Here is a 24,084-nt window from a genome sequence, read left to right as displayed (position 1 = left end):
TTCGACTCGAATTTAAGTAGTATTGAATTGAGTCGAGTTAGCGGATGAATCGAGTTTAAGTAGTTCACGAGTAAGTTTGACTCACTTACAGCTACTCGAGACAGAAAATAATATATTGCTTAAGAACATATGACAAGATGTCAGTGTGAATAAATTGTTGTTTAATCGCGAAACATAAAGAATCAAGGTTGCAATTCATTGTGGCCAATGATGAAGGCAACAACATTATTCAAAACACTTATCCTCTACTTGACATGATATGGTTGTTCATCGAGAATAAACTGCATATCTTTCAAGATCTAGTTGTTAATCGAATTTTACATAATCAAAGGCTAGAAAACCGAAGTAAGAGCCTTTTTAAAATATGTTGGGAGCAACCAAATATGGAGGCCTAATTATTGCCCGCAATAACTTTTCCTGATACGGATTTAGATTCAAAATTAATTTTAAACTATAAATTGACAAGTAATAACCATAATGGTCGGTGTTGCGAGGTTTACCCACGCTTATGACACTGATTTTCATTTGGTTAAGCCGATATCTAACAATTAAGTTCGATGATCTATTATCTTGCAAGTGTAGGAACAATCACATAAGCCAAATAGTTTACATGAGCAATACCTAGCGCTCCCAACCTTGAACTTTATTCAAGATGAGGAAAATACACTCAAATACATGTAGGAACACCATCCATGAGTTCTCTAGTGTTCCATGCATACAACATGTCAAATTATATAGTTGATACTCTTTAATTTTCAATAATCAAACCCTCATATTACACAAATTTCCCCACAATCTTACATATCCAACACATGAGCACTAATCACATGACATTTGAATGCTTGACATATGTTCAATTTAACCCTCAGACAACATAATATGAAACCAGATACTATAACAATGTTGTTAAAGATTATAACCAAACTTTGCCTATTTAAATTATGTGGAGTATCTTCATAAACATGTCAACTACTTTGTTCCCTCCTTCACAACATAGCATGTCAATCATCTACATGATGTAAAATAACCTATAACTGGTCATTCTTAGATATTGTCTTGGCCAATAACTTAATGGAAGCGCAAGCCTCGGCATTGTTGAGTGATAAAGGGGCTTACAGTAAGCCAAGGCTTGCAATATAAGTCAAAAATAATTAAAACTTTTGGTCTACTATGCAAGAACAGAATGGAATGAAGTTGATTCTTAACTTTTTATACCTTTACACTTTTTTTTTTAAAAGAAGGGCAGCACCTCCATTTATTTATTTATAAATCCTCACTTTTGGCGGAGGAATACCGTGATTACAAGACAATCAATGAGAGAAACAAAAGACAAAACATTAAAGACCTCTCAAAAAACAATATTAACATCCAGCCAAAAAACAGGGTTACAAGTCCAAGTAAAATAAAATAAAACAAAACAAAGACCTACAAAACAAATCTCACTCAACAAAATAAACAAAAGATAAACAACATAAAGTATAAACCAAAAACCAACAGGAAATTAATTAAACATACTTCATATAAGCCGTACACATCTTCTCCAATTTATACAACTCATTGATAACTCTAGGGAGTTGACTACTATTTATAAACAAACTATTCTTCCCCATAACACCTTGTCGAGTCAAAACATCTGTCACTTTGTTCCCTTCTCTATACCAATGCTTTATTGAAAAGTCTACTCCATCCAATAAACCAATAAGCTGCTCCAAAAAATCCCACAAATACCACAAGGAGCACCTACTAAATCTTATCCAATTTACTATAATATTCGAATCACATTCAATATCAATACTAATATGGTCCAAATGTTTGCAAATCTTTATTCCCTCCAACATAACTCTCAATTCAACTTCATTATTTGAACAAAAATCAAAATATTTTGAAAAATCAAAAACAAAAGAACATGTATGGTCTTTAAGGATGCCACCACCACCCGTCGGCCCTGAATTCCCCAAGCTGCTCCCGTCCAAATTTAGTTTTAACCTCCCTTACCTCGGTTTTAGCCATCTCACACATTCGCCACATAATTCATCATTCCCTTTCATTGTAGTGCACCAAATATTGTGCTAGAGCATTATTTTCCTTACAAACAAAATAATAACAATAGCAACACAAATGCATTAAAATGTGATATATCATATATCACTTAAATTATTAGAAAAAGTAATTTTATATTGAGAAATTACTTTTAATTACAAATTATTCCAAAGGGTACCTAATCAATTTTATAATACCTTAGGGTTATATATATATATATATATATATATATATATATATATTACAACATGAAAATAATGTGCACTTTGGCCTTATCTATCTATCTATGTAAGGCCTAAGCAATATCACGTCAACTAAAATCATTATGCATTTCCCACGACCTTCCCCATTTACCATTATCTTTTTAGGGATGCCATGCCCAAACCAAACCAAAACAAGGATGGATTTACATTTACATATTCAATTCCTCACACCCTCCAACTACACTTCATAGTTAAGGCACTTTCCCTTCATACCTAGTCATAAATATTGTACGCAGCAGTAAACACACACACACACACACTCCCTGAGAGAGAGACTAATTCACGCAAGAAAAACAAAAGTGAAGAGAGGGAAGGGAAGGGAGGGGAGGGGCCGAGACGACGGCTTGGCAATAGCTGTATGAAAGCGCAAGCAGTGGTGGCACTTTCCATTAATTTGGAATACAGAAGCAGCTAGCAGCAGTCGGCCCCCTCCCTTTCCCCACACCCCACTCTGTATATAAACCCCCTCTCACTCATTCGCATTCCCATTCCCCTAAATCATCCATTCTAATTCTCACATAAAAGTATTTAACACAAACTGCTTGGTAGCTAGCTCGATCTGCACACGCAGCCCCCATGGCCCTGCTTCCCCCTTTGAGGCCCAACATGGCTCTCTGTTTGTTTTATTGCTGTGTGTTCGCAGCAGGCTGTCTCTGCGTCTTGGGGCGACCAGCCACATTCCTTCAGGACTTCCGGGTCACCTGGTCCGACTCCCATATCAGGCAAATCGATGGCGGCAGGGCCATTCAACTCGTCCTCGACCAAAATTCAGGTCACCCCTCAACTCGTGGGGTCCTTTAATTCCATATAGACTTCTCTTTAAAAAAAAAAAAAAAATTGTGTTAAGAGTTTGACTACGTCTACATGTATATAAAAATATTTCAATCTACAGGATGCGGGTTTGCTTCCAAGAACCAGTACCTGTTTGGCCGTGTCAGCATGAAGATCAAGCTCATCCCCGGCGACTCCGCCGGCACAGTCACCGCATTCTATGTCCGTTCATCGTCATCATCATCATCATCTTTTCCAGTACTACTTAATCATCAACTCTATATATCTGGTTTTTCTTAATTTAACCGTTTAAATCATGTATGCACAGATGAATTCGAACACTGATGCGATACGGGACGAGCTGGACTTCGAGTTCTTGGGGAACCGGACCGGCCAGCCTTACACGGTGCAGACCAACGTCTACGCCCACGGCAAAGGCGACCGGGAGCAGAGGGTCAACCTCTGGTTCGACCCGGCCGCTGATTTCCACGTTTACTCTATCCTCTGGAACCATCACCATGTCGTGTAAGTCATTTAACAACAAAATTTATCACTTGATTTTTTTTTATGCTGTCTATTCATTTAAAATTGACCGGCATGATGTGTAACATTAATACAAGTATTGCACAGTTTTTATGTAGACGAAGTGCCCATCAGAGTTTACAAGAACAACGAGGCAAGGGGAGTCCCATACCCAAAGATGCAACCCATGGGAGTGTACTCCACCCTGTGGGAGGCCGACGACTGGGCGACACGAGGCGGGCTCGAGAAGATCGACTGGAGCAAGGCCCCTTTCCTTGCCTACTACAAGGACTTCGACATCGAGGGGTGCTCGGTCCCGGGACCCGCTGCCTGCTCCTCCAACTCCCGCAACTGGTGGGAGGGGGCGGCATTCCAGGCACTAAACGCCGTCGAGGCCCGACGGTACCGCTGGGTTCGCATGAACCACTTGACCTACGACTACTGTGTCGACAGATCACGGTACTCTGTTCTCCCTCCAGAGTGTGGGGCGGGCATCTAGCGTCGCATAGACAAACATACATGCATACACCTACACATCTATCGGTTGAATGGGCGGGCATGCACGTTGTGGAAATTTACATACTTAAAATCGAAGGTACGTAGCACTATGCATAGAGAAATGAAACTGGGAGAGAGGTAGGGAGGCCAATTAAGGAGAGTGTGGTGGTGGGTTGGGGTAATAAAGAGGTTGTGTGTTCGTATGTGGATGAAATGGAAGCTTGGGGGATGATCCTTTCAGAGCAACGTCAATGTCAATAAGTAGTCAATTTGTAGCAAATTAAACTACTGCAATATATGTGTGTGTGTGGATATATTAAACTCTGTATTGTATAATATGATGGTGCCAATAAATTAATCTCCTTGTAAAACCTATATTCCAATGATATGTGCGTGGGCTTAAATTACATTACGCGTTGATAGAAATTACCATATTCGTATTATTCATCATGCATCCTTTTTTCTTAATTTCTATTTGAGAAAAAAAAAATTTTAGAATATATCAATTATAAGAGGTATTGTTAATTAGCACTTCAACTCATAAAGGTGAATGGTATAACTTGATTTCGATCCCAATAATATAAATCTTAGTAGGCCCATTAATATGCACTCGGAACAAGTCTAAGGTGCTGAATTAGTTTTCCTAAATTGTTAAGTTTGTTTCGTTTTCATTTATTTGGATTTTAGCCTTCTACTTGGCCTGTTTTTGAAAAAGAAAAAAGAATGTTAGTTTTTGGCGACAAGACTTGCAAGATTTGAATCTCGTTCATCTAACAGTAAATATTTTTTTTTAAAAGATTCTGTGTGGATTGAATATTTAATTTGTAAAAAAGAAATACAAAAGAAATTTATAAAAATTCATTTTAATATAAATTAAAATTAATAATAACAGGAAAAATTCATATTTTTTCATTAGTTTACTATATATTTCACCTTCTTCCTCACTTTCACTTAGTAATGAAACATAAAAAAGCAAAGAATAACATAAAATTATATTTAATTTTATACAAATCTAGACTAATCTAAATTTAAACTCTATGTTCCGGCTCGATATAATATATCTACACGCCCAGTTTTATCTAAATTTATATAAATTTAAGTTTAAATTTTTGGCATAACACAAAATTAAAACAAAAATTAGTATAGCAACCAGTCCAAACTGTTTGGGCCAAACAGCAAGGAAGAAATTTGTAGCAGGGCAAATTAATGGAGTGGGACATGTGTCGGCAATAGCACAGAGGTCAACCATCTGTTTCTGTGATAAGGGCTACATTATTGTAGCTGTACTATGTACCTCATCACATTGCTTCCCACTTTGCAAGAAATAGAAATCTATTGGGACTAATCCTGGCTAAAGTGAATTTGATAAAATGAATTTACAATTTCTCAACTACCATGCTTACAAAGGTGATGACACTTCAAAAAAATAAATCAATTTTAGCTTTGCCAGAAGGATCTGTTGAAATAAAAATAAGACTAAAATAAGATATAATAATATTTATAATTAATATCAATTCTTATTTGTGAGGTTGGCCTTGGATTAACGGTAAGATTACTCCTTTGTGATTGATTGGATATTAGTTTGAGTCCAATGAAACAACCTCTTTACATAAAAGTAGGGGTAAGAGTGCGTATACCGTTACGACCCACCTATTATCCTCACAAAGCGGGGAGCCTTGTAACTTGAAGAGGCCCTTTATCAATTTTCAGTTGTATCTTTGGTAATATTGTCCTAGTGGAATTGACTTTTGGTCAAACTTTTTATTGTTTTTCAATGGTTTTATTGACAAATCAACACAAAATTTTTTTTTTTAAAGTTAACTTGATTATCTTAGTTATTGAGTAAATTGGGTTAATTCAACCTTCTTTTTCCTTTAAGCAATGTCTCTTGCTTATAAGCAATTGCTGGAAACTTTGTATATCAACGATGCACCCTACATCTTATTGTTTTTACAATTTAATAAAAAAAATAGTCATAAATTATTGCCACATCTTTATTTTTTGCATGCAAAGGGTGCACAAGTGACAATGCCTTTTAAAAAATCCAAGGTCCATTGATGGGCAACATCTCCTCCATGTTTTTTCAAGTTCTTCTTTTATTGTTTGTAGCTTTCTCAAAAATTCCCCCTTTTATCCATTCTCTCGTCATGTTTCTTTTTAATTTTGTTTACACAAATTGGTGCAGAACAAGATGGTACACCTTAGTTGTTTATGCTCAGATGATGTAGGGCGGGAGAGAGTGACCTAGTCCTACTTGTGTTCAACCCTAAATCAACACACACATGATAAATACTTTAAAATCAGAATTTAATCAACCAACATAAACAAAATAAATCATGTTTTATCATGCGGTCCAAGGATTTAAAAAAGATATATAATTAGATTCAAATTCAGTCTCAGGTGGTTCTTTCACAAGATAATCAAGTTATATGCCATGAACATGCTCTTCAATCATTCAAGAAAATAATTCTAAGCTACCACAATCATATTCCCATGGTAAACATTCAAATATATGTTTAAATTGAGAAATTTGGGGAATCCTGAGAGTAGCTAATAGATTTTCAGCCATAAATACCTTTCGGTATTTGGAGCATAATTTTCGCTACAGAACTTCGAATAATGTGATCTTGGTGTCAAAAGAAAGCTAAGCAAATTTTACATAACTTTTGTGTTTAAGGTTTTTGAAGATGGTAAGATTTTGATAGTGAAAATCGCACATCAAGTCGGAAGACGGACATTGTTAGGCGACTGTGCAGCGAAGGGTCAGCTTTAAAATGGGATTTTTATGGGGTTTTGCGAAACGAGGGCTTATGGGATCTTAAACAAAGATGGTAAAAAAAGTTATAGATGGGTTGGGATGAGTTTTACTGTCTGGATCCTCTGAATAACTTATCAATGATCACGAACGTGAATCAAACCAAGAAATCCGTCAAGATCACGATAAACCGGTGCAAAGGTTGTTGCTTCTTGTTCGTCATGTGCGAATGGTGTGAGATGATCTGAGATGGTGTAGATGTGATGGATGGATTGTGATAGATAGATGTTGGATAGGTTGTTGTTCTCACACCAACTGATTTCCGAGGAGAACGTCGTAGCCTCTCGTCACTCAATTGCAAGGATCAGAACAAAAGGTCAAAGCTTTCTCAAAAGAAGAACCTTTCTTTTCATTCAATAATCAAACTTGACTACTTCTTCCAGCGTTTACAATAGAATATATATATGGAAAAAAAAGACCTAATAATAAAATGACCTAAACGTCCCCATATAGGCATGGAGGATGACTCACTTTAATGTTCACAATTAAAACTTATTAATCACTCAATCCTCATAAAATAAATACCTAACAACTCATAATGCAATTAATTAAATAAAATAAAGTCAAAAGGGAGGCCCAAACTATGTGGGGCCTAGAGTAGCTGTGTGGGGCCCAATAGGTCTGTATGGGGCCCATAAAGGTCTTGAGCTTGAAATTACAAAAATCACAACTCGGGTTTCTTCATTCTAAAAAGTCTTCAAGTATCAGAATTCTTTATTTTGAAATTCTTCAAGTATCTCCATGAGTTCCTTCAATGGCTAGCAAGTATTGTGGACATCCGGGGGTTGTCCAAGTGTCACCATGTCGGCGAACGAAAGGTGGTCATCATGTTGATGAAGTACGTAGATATCTGGAGGTCGTCCACTTGTAAGAACATTTGCAAAAGGAATGGGTAACTCATGCCTATCCCCATCATCTCTTTCGGGCCTAAAAGAATTCTTCTCCGAAGAATTAAAGACGAAGTGTTGGGAGTAACATTCCAGGTTGAGACAAATTAAATCTTCCTTCAAAATCGAGTTGCGATCTAAAATTGGCTTATCTCTCCACTTGACCCATAATTTTTTATAGGATCCAGTTCGTGTGATCATGGTTTTGTCATCCAAGATTTCCTCAATGTCGTCATGGTTCTTGGATATTGGTGGTGATGGTGGTAAAGGCAATTTTTGTGGTTCGGGTGCATGATGAATAGAGAACGGAGTGAGATTACCTGCAGGGTTTGAAATAGAAGGCTCTATGAAAGTAGATGCTATAAGAAATGGGGTTAAGTTTTCAACATTAAATACATTACAAATGTCAGGTTCAATGGGAATATCAATCAGATAAGCATTAGAATTGATTTCCTTTAAACTCTTGAAAGGACCCATTTTCTTAACATATAACTTTCTTACCTTTCCTACCGGAATTTGTTTGGGACGAATACAGATCATGACCATATTACCCTCTGAAAATTCTTGTTACCTACAATGAATATCAGCAATAGATTTATAATGTTCATTGTTCAGATTGATCTTTATTCTACTTTCAGAGTGTAGCTCATGTATGTGTTTTGCAAAGGCATTGGTCGGCTCACTCACTCTAGACTTAAGTGGTAGTGGAATAAGATCTATAGGCTTCCTATTCACTACTTCAACTTGCCAATTGGTTTTTAGGTGATAAGCACTAGGACATTTAAGTTTGGTGCCCAAACACGGTCCTCCAGGATTTCAAGAAGTAACTTATGTGCTTCACATCTCTATCAGAAACAATGATTTTTGGAAACTTATTCTTGATGTCAATTTTTTTGGTCACCCTACGATTGATGTATGTGATCAAAGTTTTAGCTTTCTTGGGATTAGGGATAGTAGGGCAGGTAAGTGGAACTAAATTCTTATAAACAAAGTCAAGTTCCTTCAATTCTTTCACTTGTATATTCAACTCCTTATTTTCTATCCGGTTCACACTATGAGGTGATAAATGAGGCAAAGGTGAATAAGAAACAAGGTCTGTGACATACGAAATCTTTCCCACAGGAGGTAGCTCACTGGGTGGTTCATGAATGACATTATCAAACTCAAAAGGTATGTATGATACTTCTAAGGGTGTTTCTTTCTCAGGAAGGGGTATTTCAGTCTCCTTAGGAACATCCACCGATACTACCTTGGTATCTTGACTCTCCTGCTCACACAGCTTTTTATTTATGGTGTTCAAGGATTCACCACTAGCTTCTTTCTTCTCGTATTATCTTTCTCGCCATCTTCCCTTTCAAGCGCTAAGTTCATGGGTTCTTGTCCTTTGTCCATAGATTGTTGGACTGGGGAATTGCTTTCTCGAGCGGTGACAAGACTATTTTGCATTGGTCGGGAGTTATCATAACTCTGAATCTTGTGAGAGTATGATTCATTGGAAGATGTATCAAACCATTTTCCCATGGACCCTTTAGTCATTTGCTCAAATTCATAAGCTAAACTATAGGTCTCGTCAAGGGATTCAATGTGATGTGGGAATAGTTTTCTCCTCAATTTAGGCTTTAATCCTAGGTAGAATCAGGAGGTTTGTTGACTATTAGTCTCATAGACACCACATCTTACAGTCAGCTTATCGAATTGATTTATATATTCTGCAACAGTCATGCTACCTTGACGCAAGTTGTAAAATTGATCTATAAGGTGCTCTCTATATCTAAGGGGTGCATACTTCTCCCTTATTCTATCCTTCATTAGATCCCAATGCTCAATGGGTCTATGGTTTAACCTCGCTTCTTGCCTCTTAACATTTATCCAATGGAGTTTGACTTGCCCCATTAATTTCATTTTTGCAAACATAACCCGATGAGGGTCAGTCATCTTACACCAATCCAAATAGGCATTCATCCCACTCAACCAATCTTGGAAGACTTTAGGATCCATTTGCCCATCATAGGTGGGGGCTTCTATCCTCATTACATCCTTGTAAGGATCACAACAGTCCCTACGGTAAGGACTCCTAACATGAAGGTCATCAACGTCATAGTCCCCATTATCCCAATGTTGGACATAGGGCTCATGATGTGATGGTCTCCTAGCAAGATCATCTTGACGATTCACTCGCCTTTGTGGAAGGAGGGGAGGTCTTTCTCTAGGAGGCATAGGAAGTTCTCTTTCATAAAAAATCCTATGACCTAGGTAACAGTTACCAGCTCTAGTACCCATTAAATCATAACAACAAGGGCGACTTCTCACAACAGCAACTTGGGGAGGTCAATTCAACCAAAGGATGATGAGGTTTGAGGGTTCAGCCTATTCTAACCTAGGCTCTAACCTAGGCTTTAATACCAAGATGGTGCGGACGAGATGGTATACCCTAGTTGGTATGCTCAGATGATGTAGGGCAGGGTAGGGTGGCCTAGTCGTACTTGTGTTAAACCCTCAAATAACGCATACATGATAAACATTTTAAAATCAGAATTTAATCAACCAACATAAACAAACATGTAGTCCAAGGATTTTAAAAAGGTATATAATTAGATTCAAATTCAGTCATAGGTGGTTCTTTCACAAGATAATCAAGTTATATGCCATGAACATGCTCTTCAATCATTCAAGAAGATAATTCTAAGCTACCACAATCATATTGCCATGGTTGACATTCAAATATATGTTTAAACTGAGAAATTTGGGGAATCCCGAGAGTAGCTAATGAATTTTCAGCCGCGAACATCTTTCGGTATTTGAGACATAACTTTCTCTATGATCTTGGTGTCAAAAGAAAGCTAAGCCAGTTTCGCACAATTTTTTTGTTTAAGGCTTTTGAAGTTGGGAAGGTTTTGACAGTAAAAATTGCACATCAAGTCGGAAGACGGACACTGTTAGGCGACTGTGCAGCGAAGGGTCGGCTTAAAAATGAGATTTTTATGGGGTTTTGCGAAACGGGGGCTTATGAGATCTTAAACAAAGATGGTAAACAAAGTTATGGATGGGTAGGGATGAGTTTTACCTTGTGGATCTTATGAATAACTAACCAATGATCAACGAATATGAATCACACCAAGGAATCCGTCAAGATCACAGTGAACCAGTGTAAAGGTTGTTGCTCGTTGTTCGTCGTGTGCGGATGATGTGAGATGATCTGAGATGGTGTAGATGTGATGGATGGATTGTGATAGATAGAAGTTGGATAGGTTGTCGATCTCACACCAATTGATCTCTGAGGAGAACATCGTAGCCTCTCACCACTCAATCGCAAGGATCGGAACAAAGCTTCAAGTGCTTCACAAAGGAAGAACCTTTTTCATTCAATAATAATACTTGGCTGCTTCTTCCAGCGTTTACAATAGAATATATATATAGGGGAAATAACGACCTAATAATAAAATGACCTAAATGTTCCCACACAGGCATGGGGGATGACTCACTTTAATGTTCACAATTAAAACTTATTAATCTCTCAATCCTCTCATAAAATAAATACCTAACAACTCATAATGCAATTAATTAAATAAAATATAGGCAAAAGGGAGGCCCAAGCTATATGGGGCCTAGAGTAGCCGTGTGGGGCCCAATAGGTCAGTGAGGGGCCCACAAGGGTCTTGAGCTCGAAATTGCAAAAATCACAACTTGAGCTTCTTTATTCTGAAAAGTCTTCAAGTATCGGACTTCTTTATTCTGAAAATTCTTCAAGTATCTCCATGAGTTCCTTCAATGGCTAGCAAGCATTGTGGACATCCGGGGGTTGTCCACGTGTCACCATGTCGACGAACGAAAGGTGGTCATCATGTCGGAGAAGAATGTAATTATCTGGAGGTCGTCCACATGTCAGAACATCTGCAAAAGGAAGGGGTAGCACATGCCTATCCCCATAAAAAATGAACCATATACAATGGTTAAAAGAGTGAACTAGCATTTCATTCCAGTGGCCAACGAGATAATGAAAAAGATAGAGATGGAAATTCACCTACCAAAAGCTAGGTCATAATCCATGCCCGCTCCCCAAAAGTATATGGGGTTAGTGGATGATGTATTTGACCTATCAACTTAAAAGTGGGATGAAAACCTACTAAACCAAGGATAATTTTCTTCTTCTTTTTTTTGCCCCCCTCTTAACGATAGTTCCATACTTGGTTAGGCATCAATGGTCTTGCTCTAAGCATGTTTGAGAAGCTTATTCCACACAACCAAAAAGAGATCCCACTAACCATATGAATCAAATCTATCCATGAAGAACTTTAAGGGACCATAAAATATTATGTAGTAGTGTACAAGATTTGTTAGCTTTACTGTAATCCCAAAAAGGGGGGGGGGGGTGAATTGGTATTTTAAAAAATTTGTTCCCTAAGTCAATCCACTTACAACAGTATTACATAAGCCTAAGGTCAATTTAGTGCATATAAAACAAATCAATATAAATAATCAAGAAAAATTAAATTGTACAATTGATTTAACTAAGCATGCACAATAAAGCAGTAACTGGAGACGACACCAAAAATGTTATCAAGGTTCGGAAAATTGCCTACGTCCTCGCCTTGGCTAACAAGCACAAGGATTACACTATAGGCTCACTTAATGGGTGGAGCGACACCTAAAACAACCAGGTCAATTAGCACAGGGATGACCTCAACCTTTACAAACAATCTTTCCCGGACTGGATTACTGCCCCCTCAGGCCACGCCTGAAATACAACAAATTTCTCAATAAATTTACGTACAAACTATATGCTTCTCAATTAAACAAATTTTGTACCAATATAATCAGCACACTACCGAATGATAAGATATGATAAACTCAATGTAATTTTAATATCTACTCTTAATAAGATGCAAAAATAACAATCAATACGTGATAGTGCATATATGAGAATTTTTGTGTCAAGATAATGGAATCAATCACAATACAGCAACAAAGATTTCAAGCACACTTTAAATATTTTTAATAAATATTTTTCTCAAAATAAATCACAGTAGATATTTGAAATCGGTTTGCAAAATAATATTTCACAAACAAAACGCAGTACGAACTCTTTGAGTATTGCAATAAAGATGCAAAACTCACAAGTTCAAAGAAGTTTTCCTACGGAAGACTTACTAACAAAGTTTTCTAGAAAAACTTGAAGTTTGCTCTCTAATAAAATTTATCTCAATCAACAAGAACAAGAAAGAGCCCAAGCTTAATAAGAAAGTCACAATAACACTCTTACTAAATGATTTTTGGCAATAGAAATGAGTAAGAATGTGTATAGGGAGCTTGAAAATGAGTGTAGGGATTTTTGAAATTCAGAGAGTATTTTCTAATTAAGATTACTAATCAAGTTCTAATTTTTGCAAATAAGGGGGTATATATAGATTTCACCAAAATTATAACCGTTTAGGACATAGATGTCATTTTTGTAAAAGTTTAAGTGAGATTAATAATATTTAACAGTGTTTTAACTTTAGTAAATTTCGGACAACCCAAGAGGCCCAATTGACCATCTTGAGAGTTCGGTTGACCGAAGTACTAAGTTTGGTCGACCAGGGAAAATTTGAACTAAGTGTTCGTTTGGCCATTCATAAGGCGATTCTTGAACCTCCACAATTCGGTCGACCGTATTGGGTTCGGTTGACCACACTGTACGAGCTTCGGTCGACCAACATGAAAATGAACTATATTGGTCAGTCGACGGTGGCATTGAGATTTTCCACATGGGGGTTCGGTCGACCAGGGCATTGCCTTATATTTTTGGTTGGTCGACCAAAGGGTCAAAATGTTGACTTGGAGGAAGTTCGGTCGACCAAAGGTCCCTATGCATTATAGTTCGGTCGACCGAACATGCCCTTCAAGGGTATTTCGGTCCAATTTTATTTATAATATTGTCCCTATACATATGATGATTAATATTAAAATGATAGGGCATATTTTTATGCAAATATGAGGGTCCTAAGGTCAATCTAAGTCCTTTGAGCTTATCTACCCCATCATGCATGTAATGCATTGATTATTACAGTCCTTTGAGTTTTAATTATTACAGACCCGAATAAAAGCTGAATTAAAATACAACAAAAGAATATCTTCAGGGTCTTTAGACTTTACTTCATGTGCCATCAATTTGATCTGCTAATATATGCCTGCACATAAACTAGATAGCCATCAAATACTTAAGTATTTGTTATTATCAAAACCGATTATAATCTATGAGGTCAACAAAATTTCTAAGGGAATATTAGCTACATTCGAGGATCTTTGGAAGGAATAGAACATCTACACTATACCTCAATATTCAAGGGTAGAGCTCTCACCAAATCTCTCGCTCCTTACCATAATGAATATCTTTTGGGCAATGAGTGCTAATGTATTCCTTATAAAATTCAATCCCATTACCCCCTTAGCCAATTCAACTTGGTTATATTATTTAGTTTTCAGTTACATGAGGCTATCTCATAGTAGCCAAGTTCCCTTCCTTTGACATAAGGAATTTGTCATACTTTGCCTTCACAAAAACGCACATGGGTGAGGCTAGTTTTATGGTTACTTAGGACATGCACAAAGCCTTCCTTCTAAACTATTCACGCAACTTTTTTTTAAGCACTCTATCTATTAAGTTGGCGAAGGCATATATGAAAGCTGCCACCTCTTTAGTCAAGCAAGCAAAGCTAGTGCGTGGTCCTAAGTTTTTGCACATTTGGGTAATAAGGCTTGGTGTGCCCTATTGATTTTTGATAGAATCTTTGAGAATATGCTTGATCTACTCTGAATGTTGAGAATATATTCTCTTCTACACTACCACCCCTCATCTATTGTACTCCCAAGTTCTCTACCATAAGGGACAATTAGTCAAAGTCATTCCCTTTAGAGCATCGAATTATAAACTTCATTTCCTTTTTCCTCCTAGCTTTAAACAACCCCAGGTCCTTGCATTATGAAGATTTGGATGTGTTGATGAACATAATGATCAAAACATTCATCCACAACCAAGGCATAATTCAGAGCAAAAGATGACATGTGGGGTTGAGGTTTACAATACTAATATTTGTGCATGCTAGTTCATATTTTTTCAATTAATGCCACTTCTTTATGTTTTAACCTTCAATAAATGTACGATTAAGCAAGCAACTTTCCTTGATGCATTTAAAATAGGACTGGTTGTAAAGATATTCAAAAAGTGGAATGCTAGCTTTTAATTTTTAAATAATTGGCTATTAATTAGGAGTACCCTTAATTTGTCGGCTTTTAGAATGTAATGTGCTTGTTGCGGCTCTCTTACTTCTATTCAACCATACCAATGTATAATGCGTGTGTGATCCCCACTCCCTCACCCAACTTAGCATAAAACAAGTATTCTTTTAAAATCGTAATAGAAGAGCTGCATCAAGAAGAATCTACCTAGCTCCTTTCATGAGTTATTCAATTGAGTTATATAAAGTGGAACCAACTAAAAGAGATTAAGTCGAAGATTTCTAGGAAACCCCACCCATAAACACACCATTTGCTCTAAAGCCATGCGCAATAGTTTTATTGATCTTACTCCTATAGATGGCAAACAAAAAATCATTGAAGGAGATACATTTCTATCACTCTTTCTATTCATCCTTCATCATCACATATGACCATTGATAAAGGAGTTATATGAAGGACATTAGGAAGAAGCCCTCAAGCAGCTAAAGGAGAAGCACGATGACAATCGTCAAAAGAAATTTACCTAATAACCCAATTTTCACTTAAACACCCAATTTACCTTATAATAGTACATTTTAAAACTGAGTTCCCTTTTACTCTTTTATGCTAGTTTTTGATTGCTCAAGAAATTAATACCAACATTAGAGCTAAAACCGACCATTTTGGATTGGGAATTGAGCATAAGATCTTGGTAGTTTTTAGGAAGCTATTTATATATTTGGTGAACCCCTCCCAATCTTGGAAGTAACTTTTGCTACTTATCACACTTAATTTCCTAGTTTATTAACTTCTTCCCTTAGCACTTATAAGGTGGTGGGATCACATAAAGAAAAAGGCTAAAAACAAAAAAAGAAGAAAGAACTATACAACCACTTGAACTCTACACCTTCAACTATCACTCTAGTATATGTAATAGTCTCAAAGCACACAATTGTTGTAATCCATCGTCTCGTCAACCATGCCATAAAGGCACCTATTATCCCTTTAGATGATATTGTACTAGTGTCTGCCCAAGTAGAACATGCTAGTGAGGAGCCATCAATCACTAATCATGACATCCTATTATTTAAAACAAGCCTACAAACAATGGCAATTGATTCTTCTTAGTATATAAGTCCCAAAGTGTAAAGAGGGTAGCAGTGAAACAACACACCAAATGCAAAACCATAATTGACTTGGACAAAGAATTTAATTCATTAAAAGTCATTAGGCATTTGGGCCACTTGGCTAGTCCTCCTCTGGCCACTTTTACCTATGTTGTCTAGGTCTCCACATTGCCAATTCTTATCAAAATAATGTTCGTTTCTCTGTCTCTTGTGCTTTCTATATTTTTTCCCCATAATTGCTAACCATATTAGTTCTTTTTAAAAGGTCAAGATTAATGAGATAGGTGCCTTTGCGACATTCTATTGTTAGAATCTTCTTCCTACCAAAGCTCCCTAGTTTTGTGGATGCACCAAAAGAATTCGATTCATTGGCACCCAAAGGTGTTAGTTTGTTACTTTTTTTTTTTATTATTATTTTAGCTCTTAGTGCATAATAGATGACTTGGTGCAAGGAAAGGGGTTGTATTACAAAATTAGATCATTTTTAATTGATTCTTTCATCACATTGTGATATTTTATCACAAAATTATCAAAGAATGGCATTTCTTATTGGCCGGCTCTAAATTCTTTTTTTCATTTTATACAAACTCAATATTCAAAATTCCTTTCAATTGATTAGTGCTCAAGCTCGAAAAACTCACTTTTGACAGAAAAAAAAACTCCTCTCTTTTCTTCTCTTTCATTCATATGATTCTTGCTTTTTATATCACAATATGGGCTTTTCTTTGCCTAAAAATTAGAACTTTGGATACTGCTAGAATAAACACTGACCCAACCACTCCACCCTCTTCCCGGTGGTGCTTATATGCAAATAATTTTTTTATTGTTTATTTTTATGAAAATTTACTATTTCGCAGCCACGGTCTATTTGGATCAAGAATTTTATATGGAAAAAGAAAAAGAAGGGAAAATGAGTTTCTTTCTCTATTAAATGTTATAAAAAATGAAAGTTTGTTTTAATATGACTAAAAATTTTAAAAAATATATTAATGATGTGTAAAATCAAATTTTTAGTTAAAAATTTGATATATATATATATATATATATATATATATATATTTCTTTCTCATTTCGTTTGATAACTAAATAAAAAAATGAGGATTCATTTATATTTTTCTTTCTTTTTCATAATATTTTTTGAGTTCCAAACAATACCTTTGGAAAGATGGTACAGGATTCTTGACATTTTTCTTATACAATCAGTCTTTCATAAATTTAAGCATTCTAGTTTTTCTAAATACTGAATTTAATCAATAATGTTGGAGGACAAAGTTGGCACTACAAATGGTATGCAACTAGACTTTATAGCTAAGCTTGTCATGAGCCGAGCTTGTTTAGGGCATTATGCTTGCTTGTGATCGCTTGTTTTGTGCGTTGGAGATGAGTTTCCATTATGTAAATACTAGTGTAGGTTTATTTTCTAGTAATAGTTTCTCCATATGCCAAATAAGACAGTATGATTCCTCGATCACTTTGATGTTTCCTAGTGGTAGGGTGAGAATTGCATGTAAAGAATTGATGTTCATCAATCTTGTAAAAGTCTCTAGCTATTGTCAACGTGTTTAGCCTACTTGCCTCCCTCACTAAACACATAATGTTAACGAAAGTGTTGCTAATGAATTATGTTACTTCAATGTTTATTGCTCGCTTGCCACTGCTTTCATAATTGCTTACTACTTACATTGATATTTGATTGAATGATAATGAAAGTGTTTCATGGATGAATTATGGTAAATGATATGCTATCTAGTTAAGCAAGAGTGCTCTAACTAGCGTCGCACGGTCCTTTCACAAAGGTGTGAAATAGTCGGCACGTGACACCTAATATCAGAGCTCGGTTAGTCATTATGTGAATTTCGTTGCCTTCGTTGTGGGATTAGGAAAGCTTTGGTAAATGACCATAGCACCAACCAATGATGAAAGAATCAGTGTGCTAGAAGCACAAACTGAGATAATAGCTAACAATGTGGCCATAGATGTGGCCCAACTAAGGGAACGTGTTGATGAAGTGATGAAATCAAAAAAGTATCAAGCAAGTTTGACAGGTGAAATGTCAGAGGACTTTCACCATACTGTGGAAACTTTACAATCTCAGATAGCTGATTTGGATGCAAAGATGAATCTGATGGTTCTTGCTATGGAAAATTCTAATACTTCGGTATTTAGCAAGACCAAGGAACCAGAACCCAAGACATATGGGGGTGCCCGTGATGCCAAGGAGTTAGAAAACTTCTTGTTTGATATTGAGTAGTACTTTCAAGCTATGAGGACGACCTTAGAACAAGTGAAAGTGGACACTACGACCATGTATTTGGTTGGTGACGCAAAACTGTGGTGGCATACCACATACAATGAAATTGAAAATGGACGATGTGTAGTGGATAGTTAAGCATACTTGAAAAGAGAGCTCAAGGCCCAATTATTTCCTGAGAATGTTAAGTATAATGCTAGAAAAAAGCTGAGAGATTTCAAACATACTGAGTCAATAAGGGAATAAGTGAAAATTAACAATTTTTTGCTTTGATGTTGGATATCAGGAACATGCTGGAAAAGGACGAGCTGTTCTATTTTCTTGAGGGGTTGAAACTATGGGCAAGAATAGAACTTCATAGGCAAAGAGTTCAAGACTTGTCTATTGCACAAGTTGTCGCATAATCCTTGACTGACTACGCTGGTGACACTACCACTTCGTCCAAAGAGTTTCGTGTAGGAGGGAACAATGGAAAGTCTTTCAAGAAGGGCAAACCCAAAAGTAGGGGAGCCGACTATAAGGCCTCAACTTCAAAAGAAGCTTCATCGGCTCGAGGGTTCAACATACCCAATGAAAAGGGTAAAATTTCATGCTACTTGTGTCAATGCCCTCACAGAGTTATTGAGTGACCACACAAGCGATCACTCAATGCCTTACAAGCTTCCACTTTGGGACAAGTGGCGCAAAGTGATAGGGAAGATGAGGATGCCTTGAGGATTAGTTCAATGCGGCTGGTGAGCACATTGGAAAAGTAGGTGAAAGCTCCAAAAGTTACATAAGCAAAAGGACAGATGTTTGTGGACTTGAGGATCAATGGAAAGAGTACCCATGCTATGGTGGATATCAGGGCTACTCATAATTTTATTTCACAGCTAGAAGCATGGAGACTCAACTTATCCTTGGAGAAGGATACATGATGCATGAAAGTAGTGAATTCTATAACCCAGCCTACTTTAGCAGTAGCCAAGCAAGTGATGGTGAAGTTTGGACAGTGGGAAGGTCATGTGAATTTCACAACGGTGCCACTGGATGACTTTCTAGTCCTTTTAGGATGGAATTTCTAAGGGGGACGAAGGTAGTGTTGATGCCTTTTGCTGGTTCATTGTGTCTGATGGGAGATCACCCGCGCATGGTGCAAGTCATTGCAACGAAAGGAGACAATGGGAAGTTCCTTTCAGCCATGCAACCCAAGAAGGGGTTAAGAAAAGGGTGAACAAACATATATAACCACGGTAGTGGTAGATGAAGAAGTAGGCCAAGAGTTGGTACCTATGACCATCCAAGTGATGTTGGATGAGTACAAGGAGGTGATGCCGAATAAGCTTCCTCACAACTTGCCTTCACGACGGAGTGTGGAACATGAGATCAAGTTGTCGTCAGGAGTGAAACCACCTACTAAGGGGCCATATCAGATGGCGCCTTTAGAGCTAGTAGAGTTGAGGAAACAACTTGATGAATTGTTGGAAGCGGGATATGTTCACCCTTCCAAAGCACCGTTTGGAGCACCGGTGTTGTTTCAAAAGAAACATGATGGGAGCATGCGGATGTGTGTAGATTACCATGTGCTCAGCAAGGTGACAGTGCACAAAAAGTATCCTATTTCGTTGATTGCTAATTTGTTGGATTAGTTGATTCATGGCAAGTACTTCACTAAACTTGAATTAAGGTTAGGCTACTATCAGGTAAGGATTGCTGGTGGGAATGAGCCAAAGGCTACTTGGGTGAGGCGGTATGAGGCATATGAATTCTTGGTGATGTCATTCGAGTTGACGAATGCGCATACAACATTCTGTACTTTGATGAACCAGGTATTTCGTGAATACCTCGACAAGTTTGTCGTGGTTTACCTGGATGATATTGTTATCTATAGTTCCACTCTAGAGGAACATGAAAAGCATCCATGGAAGGTGTTTGACATGCTGAGGGGAACAGTCTGTATGTGAAGAAAGAGAAGTGCTTTTTCGCTCAACAGAGCATCAAATTCCTTTGTCATGTGATTGAAAAAGGTCATATCTGGATGGATATGGAGAAGGTAAGGGCGATTCAAGAATGGAAGATCCTAACTACAATAAAGGAGTTGCATTCCTTTTTTGGCCTTGCCAACTATTATAGGAAGTTCGTAGAGGGGTATTCGCAAAGAATGACTCTAATGACAAAACTACTAAAGAAGGGTCATTGGTGGAATTGGACTGAGAAGTGCTAGGGAGCCTTTGATGACTTGAAGGATGCCATGATGAGAAATCTGATACTTGCTCTTCCGGATGTCATGAAACCCTTTGAGGTACAAACATATGCATCAGACTTTGCCATTGGAGGAGTCTTGTTATAGCAGGGACATCCTGTTGCGTACGAGAGTCGTAAGCTTAGTGAAGCAGAGTGGAAGTAAATAGCTCAAGAGATGGAGATGCTAGCGGCGATACTTTGTCTCAGCGTATGGAGGCATTACTTACTTGGGTCAAGGTTTGTGGTGAAAATAGATAACTGGGGAGTTAGCCACTTCTTCACACAGCCAAAGTAGACACCCAAGTAGGGCCGATGGCAAGAATTCTAGACAGAATTTGATTTCTCCTTTGAGCACAACACGGGGCACTTGAAACAAGTCACGGATGCACCAAGTAAGAAGGCTGAGCTGGCGGCTTTGCAGATTGTAGCACACTTTACTGTGAGTATTGTTACCACGACGATGCGGGAGCGTATCAAAGAGAACATAGCCAAAGATTCAATTGCGCAAAACCTAATTAAGCTTACCGAAGAGAGGAAAGCACATTAGTTCTAGAAGGAAGACGGATCTATGATGACCCATGGTAGCCAACTCTTTGTGCCATAAGCTGGTGAACTGAGGAAAACACTTTTGAGAGAGTGTCATGATACCATGTGGGTCAAACATTCAGGATGGCAGCGCACTTTGGCGTTAATGAAGTAGACATATTATTGGCTGCACATGCATGATGATGTGGTTGACTATACCCAAACTTGTCTCACTTGCCAACAAGACAAGATGGACCGAAGGAAGATTGCAGGGCTGCTGGAGCCCCTATCAGTACCATCCAAATAAAGGGAAAGTGTCTCACCGGACTTCATAACCAACCTACTAAGAGTGGGAGATGTAGGGTCTATACTTGTGGTTATAGACAGGTTTTCAAAGTATGGTACGTTTATTCCTGCACCAAAGTATTGTTTGGCAAAGGAGACGACACAATTATTCTTTAAAAATATTGTGAAATATTGGGGTATTCCCCAAGAAATTGTTGATGACCGAGACTCAAGATTCACCAGCAACTTTTGGACAGAACTTTTAAGAATCCTTGGTTCACAACCTAAAATCTCTTCAAGTTATCATCCACAGACAGACGAATAGATGGAGAGATTTAATGGGCTACTGGAATAGTATTTGCGCATTTCATCAACGCCACCAAGAAGAATTGGGTACAACTATTTGATGTGGTTCAATTATGTTTCAATGCCCAAAAGAGCTTAACAACCAACAAGAGCCCTTTTGAGCTTGTTACAGGTCAGCAGCCGCAATTACCTCACATAGTGGATGAGTTATACAGAGGAAAGAGTTCCAGGGCATACATCTTCACTAGCAAATGGAGACAAAATGCAGAGATTGCCCGAGCCTACTTGGAGAAAGTTGCGGATGAAGAAGTGGGCAAATCAAGGGAGAAGACCGCAGTACTTCAACGTAGGTGACTTGGTGTTTATTAAGCTCAATCCTGAATAGATCAGGTCACTATAAGGATGAGATAAGAGACTACTTCGCAAATATGAAGGACTAGTCCCCATCTTGGCCAAAGTCAGGAAGGCCACATACGGAATCGACCCTCCGAATTGGATGAAAGTGCATCTTGTGTTTCACGTCAACTGCCTCAAGCTTTTCAACACCAAAACTGACGATCCGAGCAGAGTTGAAGATAGTGCAACCTAACAAACATGAAGTTGAAGATATCCTTGCAGACAAAGAGTTCATATCCTTAAGGAAGAAGCAGCGGGATTTCTTAGTGAAGTGGAGAGGCCTTAGTGATGAAGAAATCAACTAGATTTCTACGGAAAATATGCAATCGTTCGTGGACAAAGTAGAAGTGTACCTAGCGTTAAAGTCTACGAGGACGTCTACCACATAAGTGGGGGAGCATCACGAGTCGAGCTTGTTCAGGCCATTATGCTTGCCTGTGACTGCTTGTATCGTGCGTTGGGGATGAGTTTCCATCATATAAATACTAGTGTAGGTTTATTTTCTAGTAGTAGTTTCTCCCTATGCCAAATAAGACAACATGACTCCTTGATCACTTTGATGTTTCCTAATGGTAGGGTGAGAATTGCATATAAAGCTCTTTAGGGGAGCGTGAGTGTTCATCAATCTTGTAAACTCACTAGCTATTGTCAACGTTTTTAGCCTACTTGCCTCCCTCACTAAACACACAATGTTAACGGAGGTGGTGTTAATGAATTATGTTGCTTCAATATTTACTGCTTACTTGCCACTGTTTTCATAATTGCTTGCTGCTTCTACTGATATTTGATTAAATGATAATGAAAGTGTTTCGTGAATGAATTATGGTAAACGAATAGACTGGTTTTTTAAGCAACAATGCTTTAGCTAGCATTGCACGATCCTTTCACGAAAGTGTGAAATAGTTAGCCCGTGACACTTTTACCCTACACAACTCTCTCTGTTTAATAGTTTCTATAAAATAAAATTTTAATCAGCTTTGTAATTATATCAAATTTTACATATTCAATTTAACCATGTAACTATTAGTAATTTTCATGGAACATTGTAGTTTTATGGTAGTTTGGTGAAGTAGAACAAATAAAATCACTTATAATTACACTATTTTGGATCAATTTTCTAAAATTTTGACATCTTTAGGCCAATGACAAGGGTTTGCTTTGGGCCAAAGATTTCTATAGAAAAAAGAAAAGGAAAATAAAAAAGAAACTCATTTTTAATTGTATTTTTCTATGTATCAAATACTATTAAAAATAAAAGTTTATTATAATAGAATTTAAAATTAATAAAAATTAAATATTAAGTGTATAAAATTAAAATTTTGATTCATTGATTTGATTTTTAAAATTTTTTTTTTTTTCACTTTTCTTGATAACAAAAATTGGATTCCCTTGTCTTTTCCTTTCTCTTATATTTGCCAAGGCCTAATAGTTTCTTAAACGGAAAAAAAAAAAAGAAAAAAAAGAATTGTATATAAAATTATCTACATGAATTTGGTTGCAAGCTTTTTCTAGATTGACACATTCCACAGCAGCATATTTCACCATTTTTATTCAACCTAAGCACATAATCGGGATATCCAGTTCAGCATCTTATATTCATTCACATCCCCATCCCAAACTTTTTTGCCTAAAACTTTTCAACTTTGATGGTTCACCCAGGGAGCAGTGAACTTCAAATTTAGAGGTCACCCAGAAGAAGTTCCAAACTGAAATAAATTCTTATTCATCGGCAGAGAGAACTAGAGTAGCATGGCCACTGACAACTGCGTATGTGCGCCAGCGCGCGAGCGGAGAGAGAGAATAGACTAAAAATGCTCTGTATGTTACAGAGCCCATTAAGCATGGGGCCTCCATTGCACCAAATTTACTAAGCCACTGCAATTCTCATGTTGTCTAAGTGTGCAAGTGCACATCCCCCTATTGTTGAGAAATTAATACAATCGGTTCCAGACAAGTAATAAAGTCATGGACTCGTGAGTAA

At 37.3% G+C, this 24,084-nt stretch overlaps 1 protein-coding gene across 1 annotated transcript; it reads left to right on the top strand.

Moving 5' to 3' along the window:
- The first annotated feature begins 2,466 nt into the window (after positions 1–2,466).
- On the top strand, positions 2,467–4,501 carry LOC131161468 (probable xyloglucan endotransglucosylase/hydrolase protein 7). The gene is made up of 4 exons (XM_058117253.1): positions 2,467–3,075; positions 3,196–3,296; positions 3,403–3,599; positions 3,705–4,501. Exons 1-4 carry the CDS (start codon positions 2,880–2,882, stop codon positions 4,093–4,095), a joined length of 885 nt encoding a protein of 294 aa, XP_057973236.1. The 5' UTR covers positions 2,467–2,879; the 3' UTR covers positions 4,096–4,501.
- The last annotated feature ends 19,583 nt before the right edge of the window (positions 4,502–24,084 follow it).

Source organism: Malania oleifera, chromosome 1 (genome assembly GCF_029873635.1).
Source record: "Malania oleifera isolate guangnan ecotype guangnan chromosome 1, ASM2987363v1, whole genome shotgun sequence".
Taxonomy (NCBI): Eukaryota; Viridiplantae; Streptophyta; class Magnoliopsida; order Santalales; family Ximeniaceae; genus Malania; species Malania oleifera.
Note: the sequence above shows the minus strand (reverse complement) of the source record. Positions and strands in the feature narration are given on the sequence as shown.

Coding starts and splice junctions, on each gene's coding strand:
- LOC131161468 (XM_058117253.1), top strand. CDS start 2,880: ATGGCCCTGCTTCCCCCTTTGAGGCCCAACATGGCTCTCTGTTTGTTT. Junction 3,076..3,195: donor CGTCCTCGACCAAAATTCAG/GTCACCCCTCAA, acceptor TTCAATCTACAG/GATGCGGGTTTGCTTCCAAG. Junction 3,297..3,402: donor GCACAGTCACCGCATTCTAT/GTCCGTTCATCG, acceptor ATGTATGCACAG/ATGAATTCGAACACTGATGC.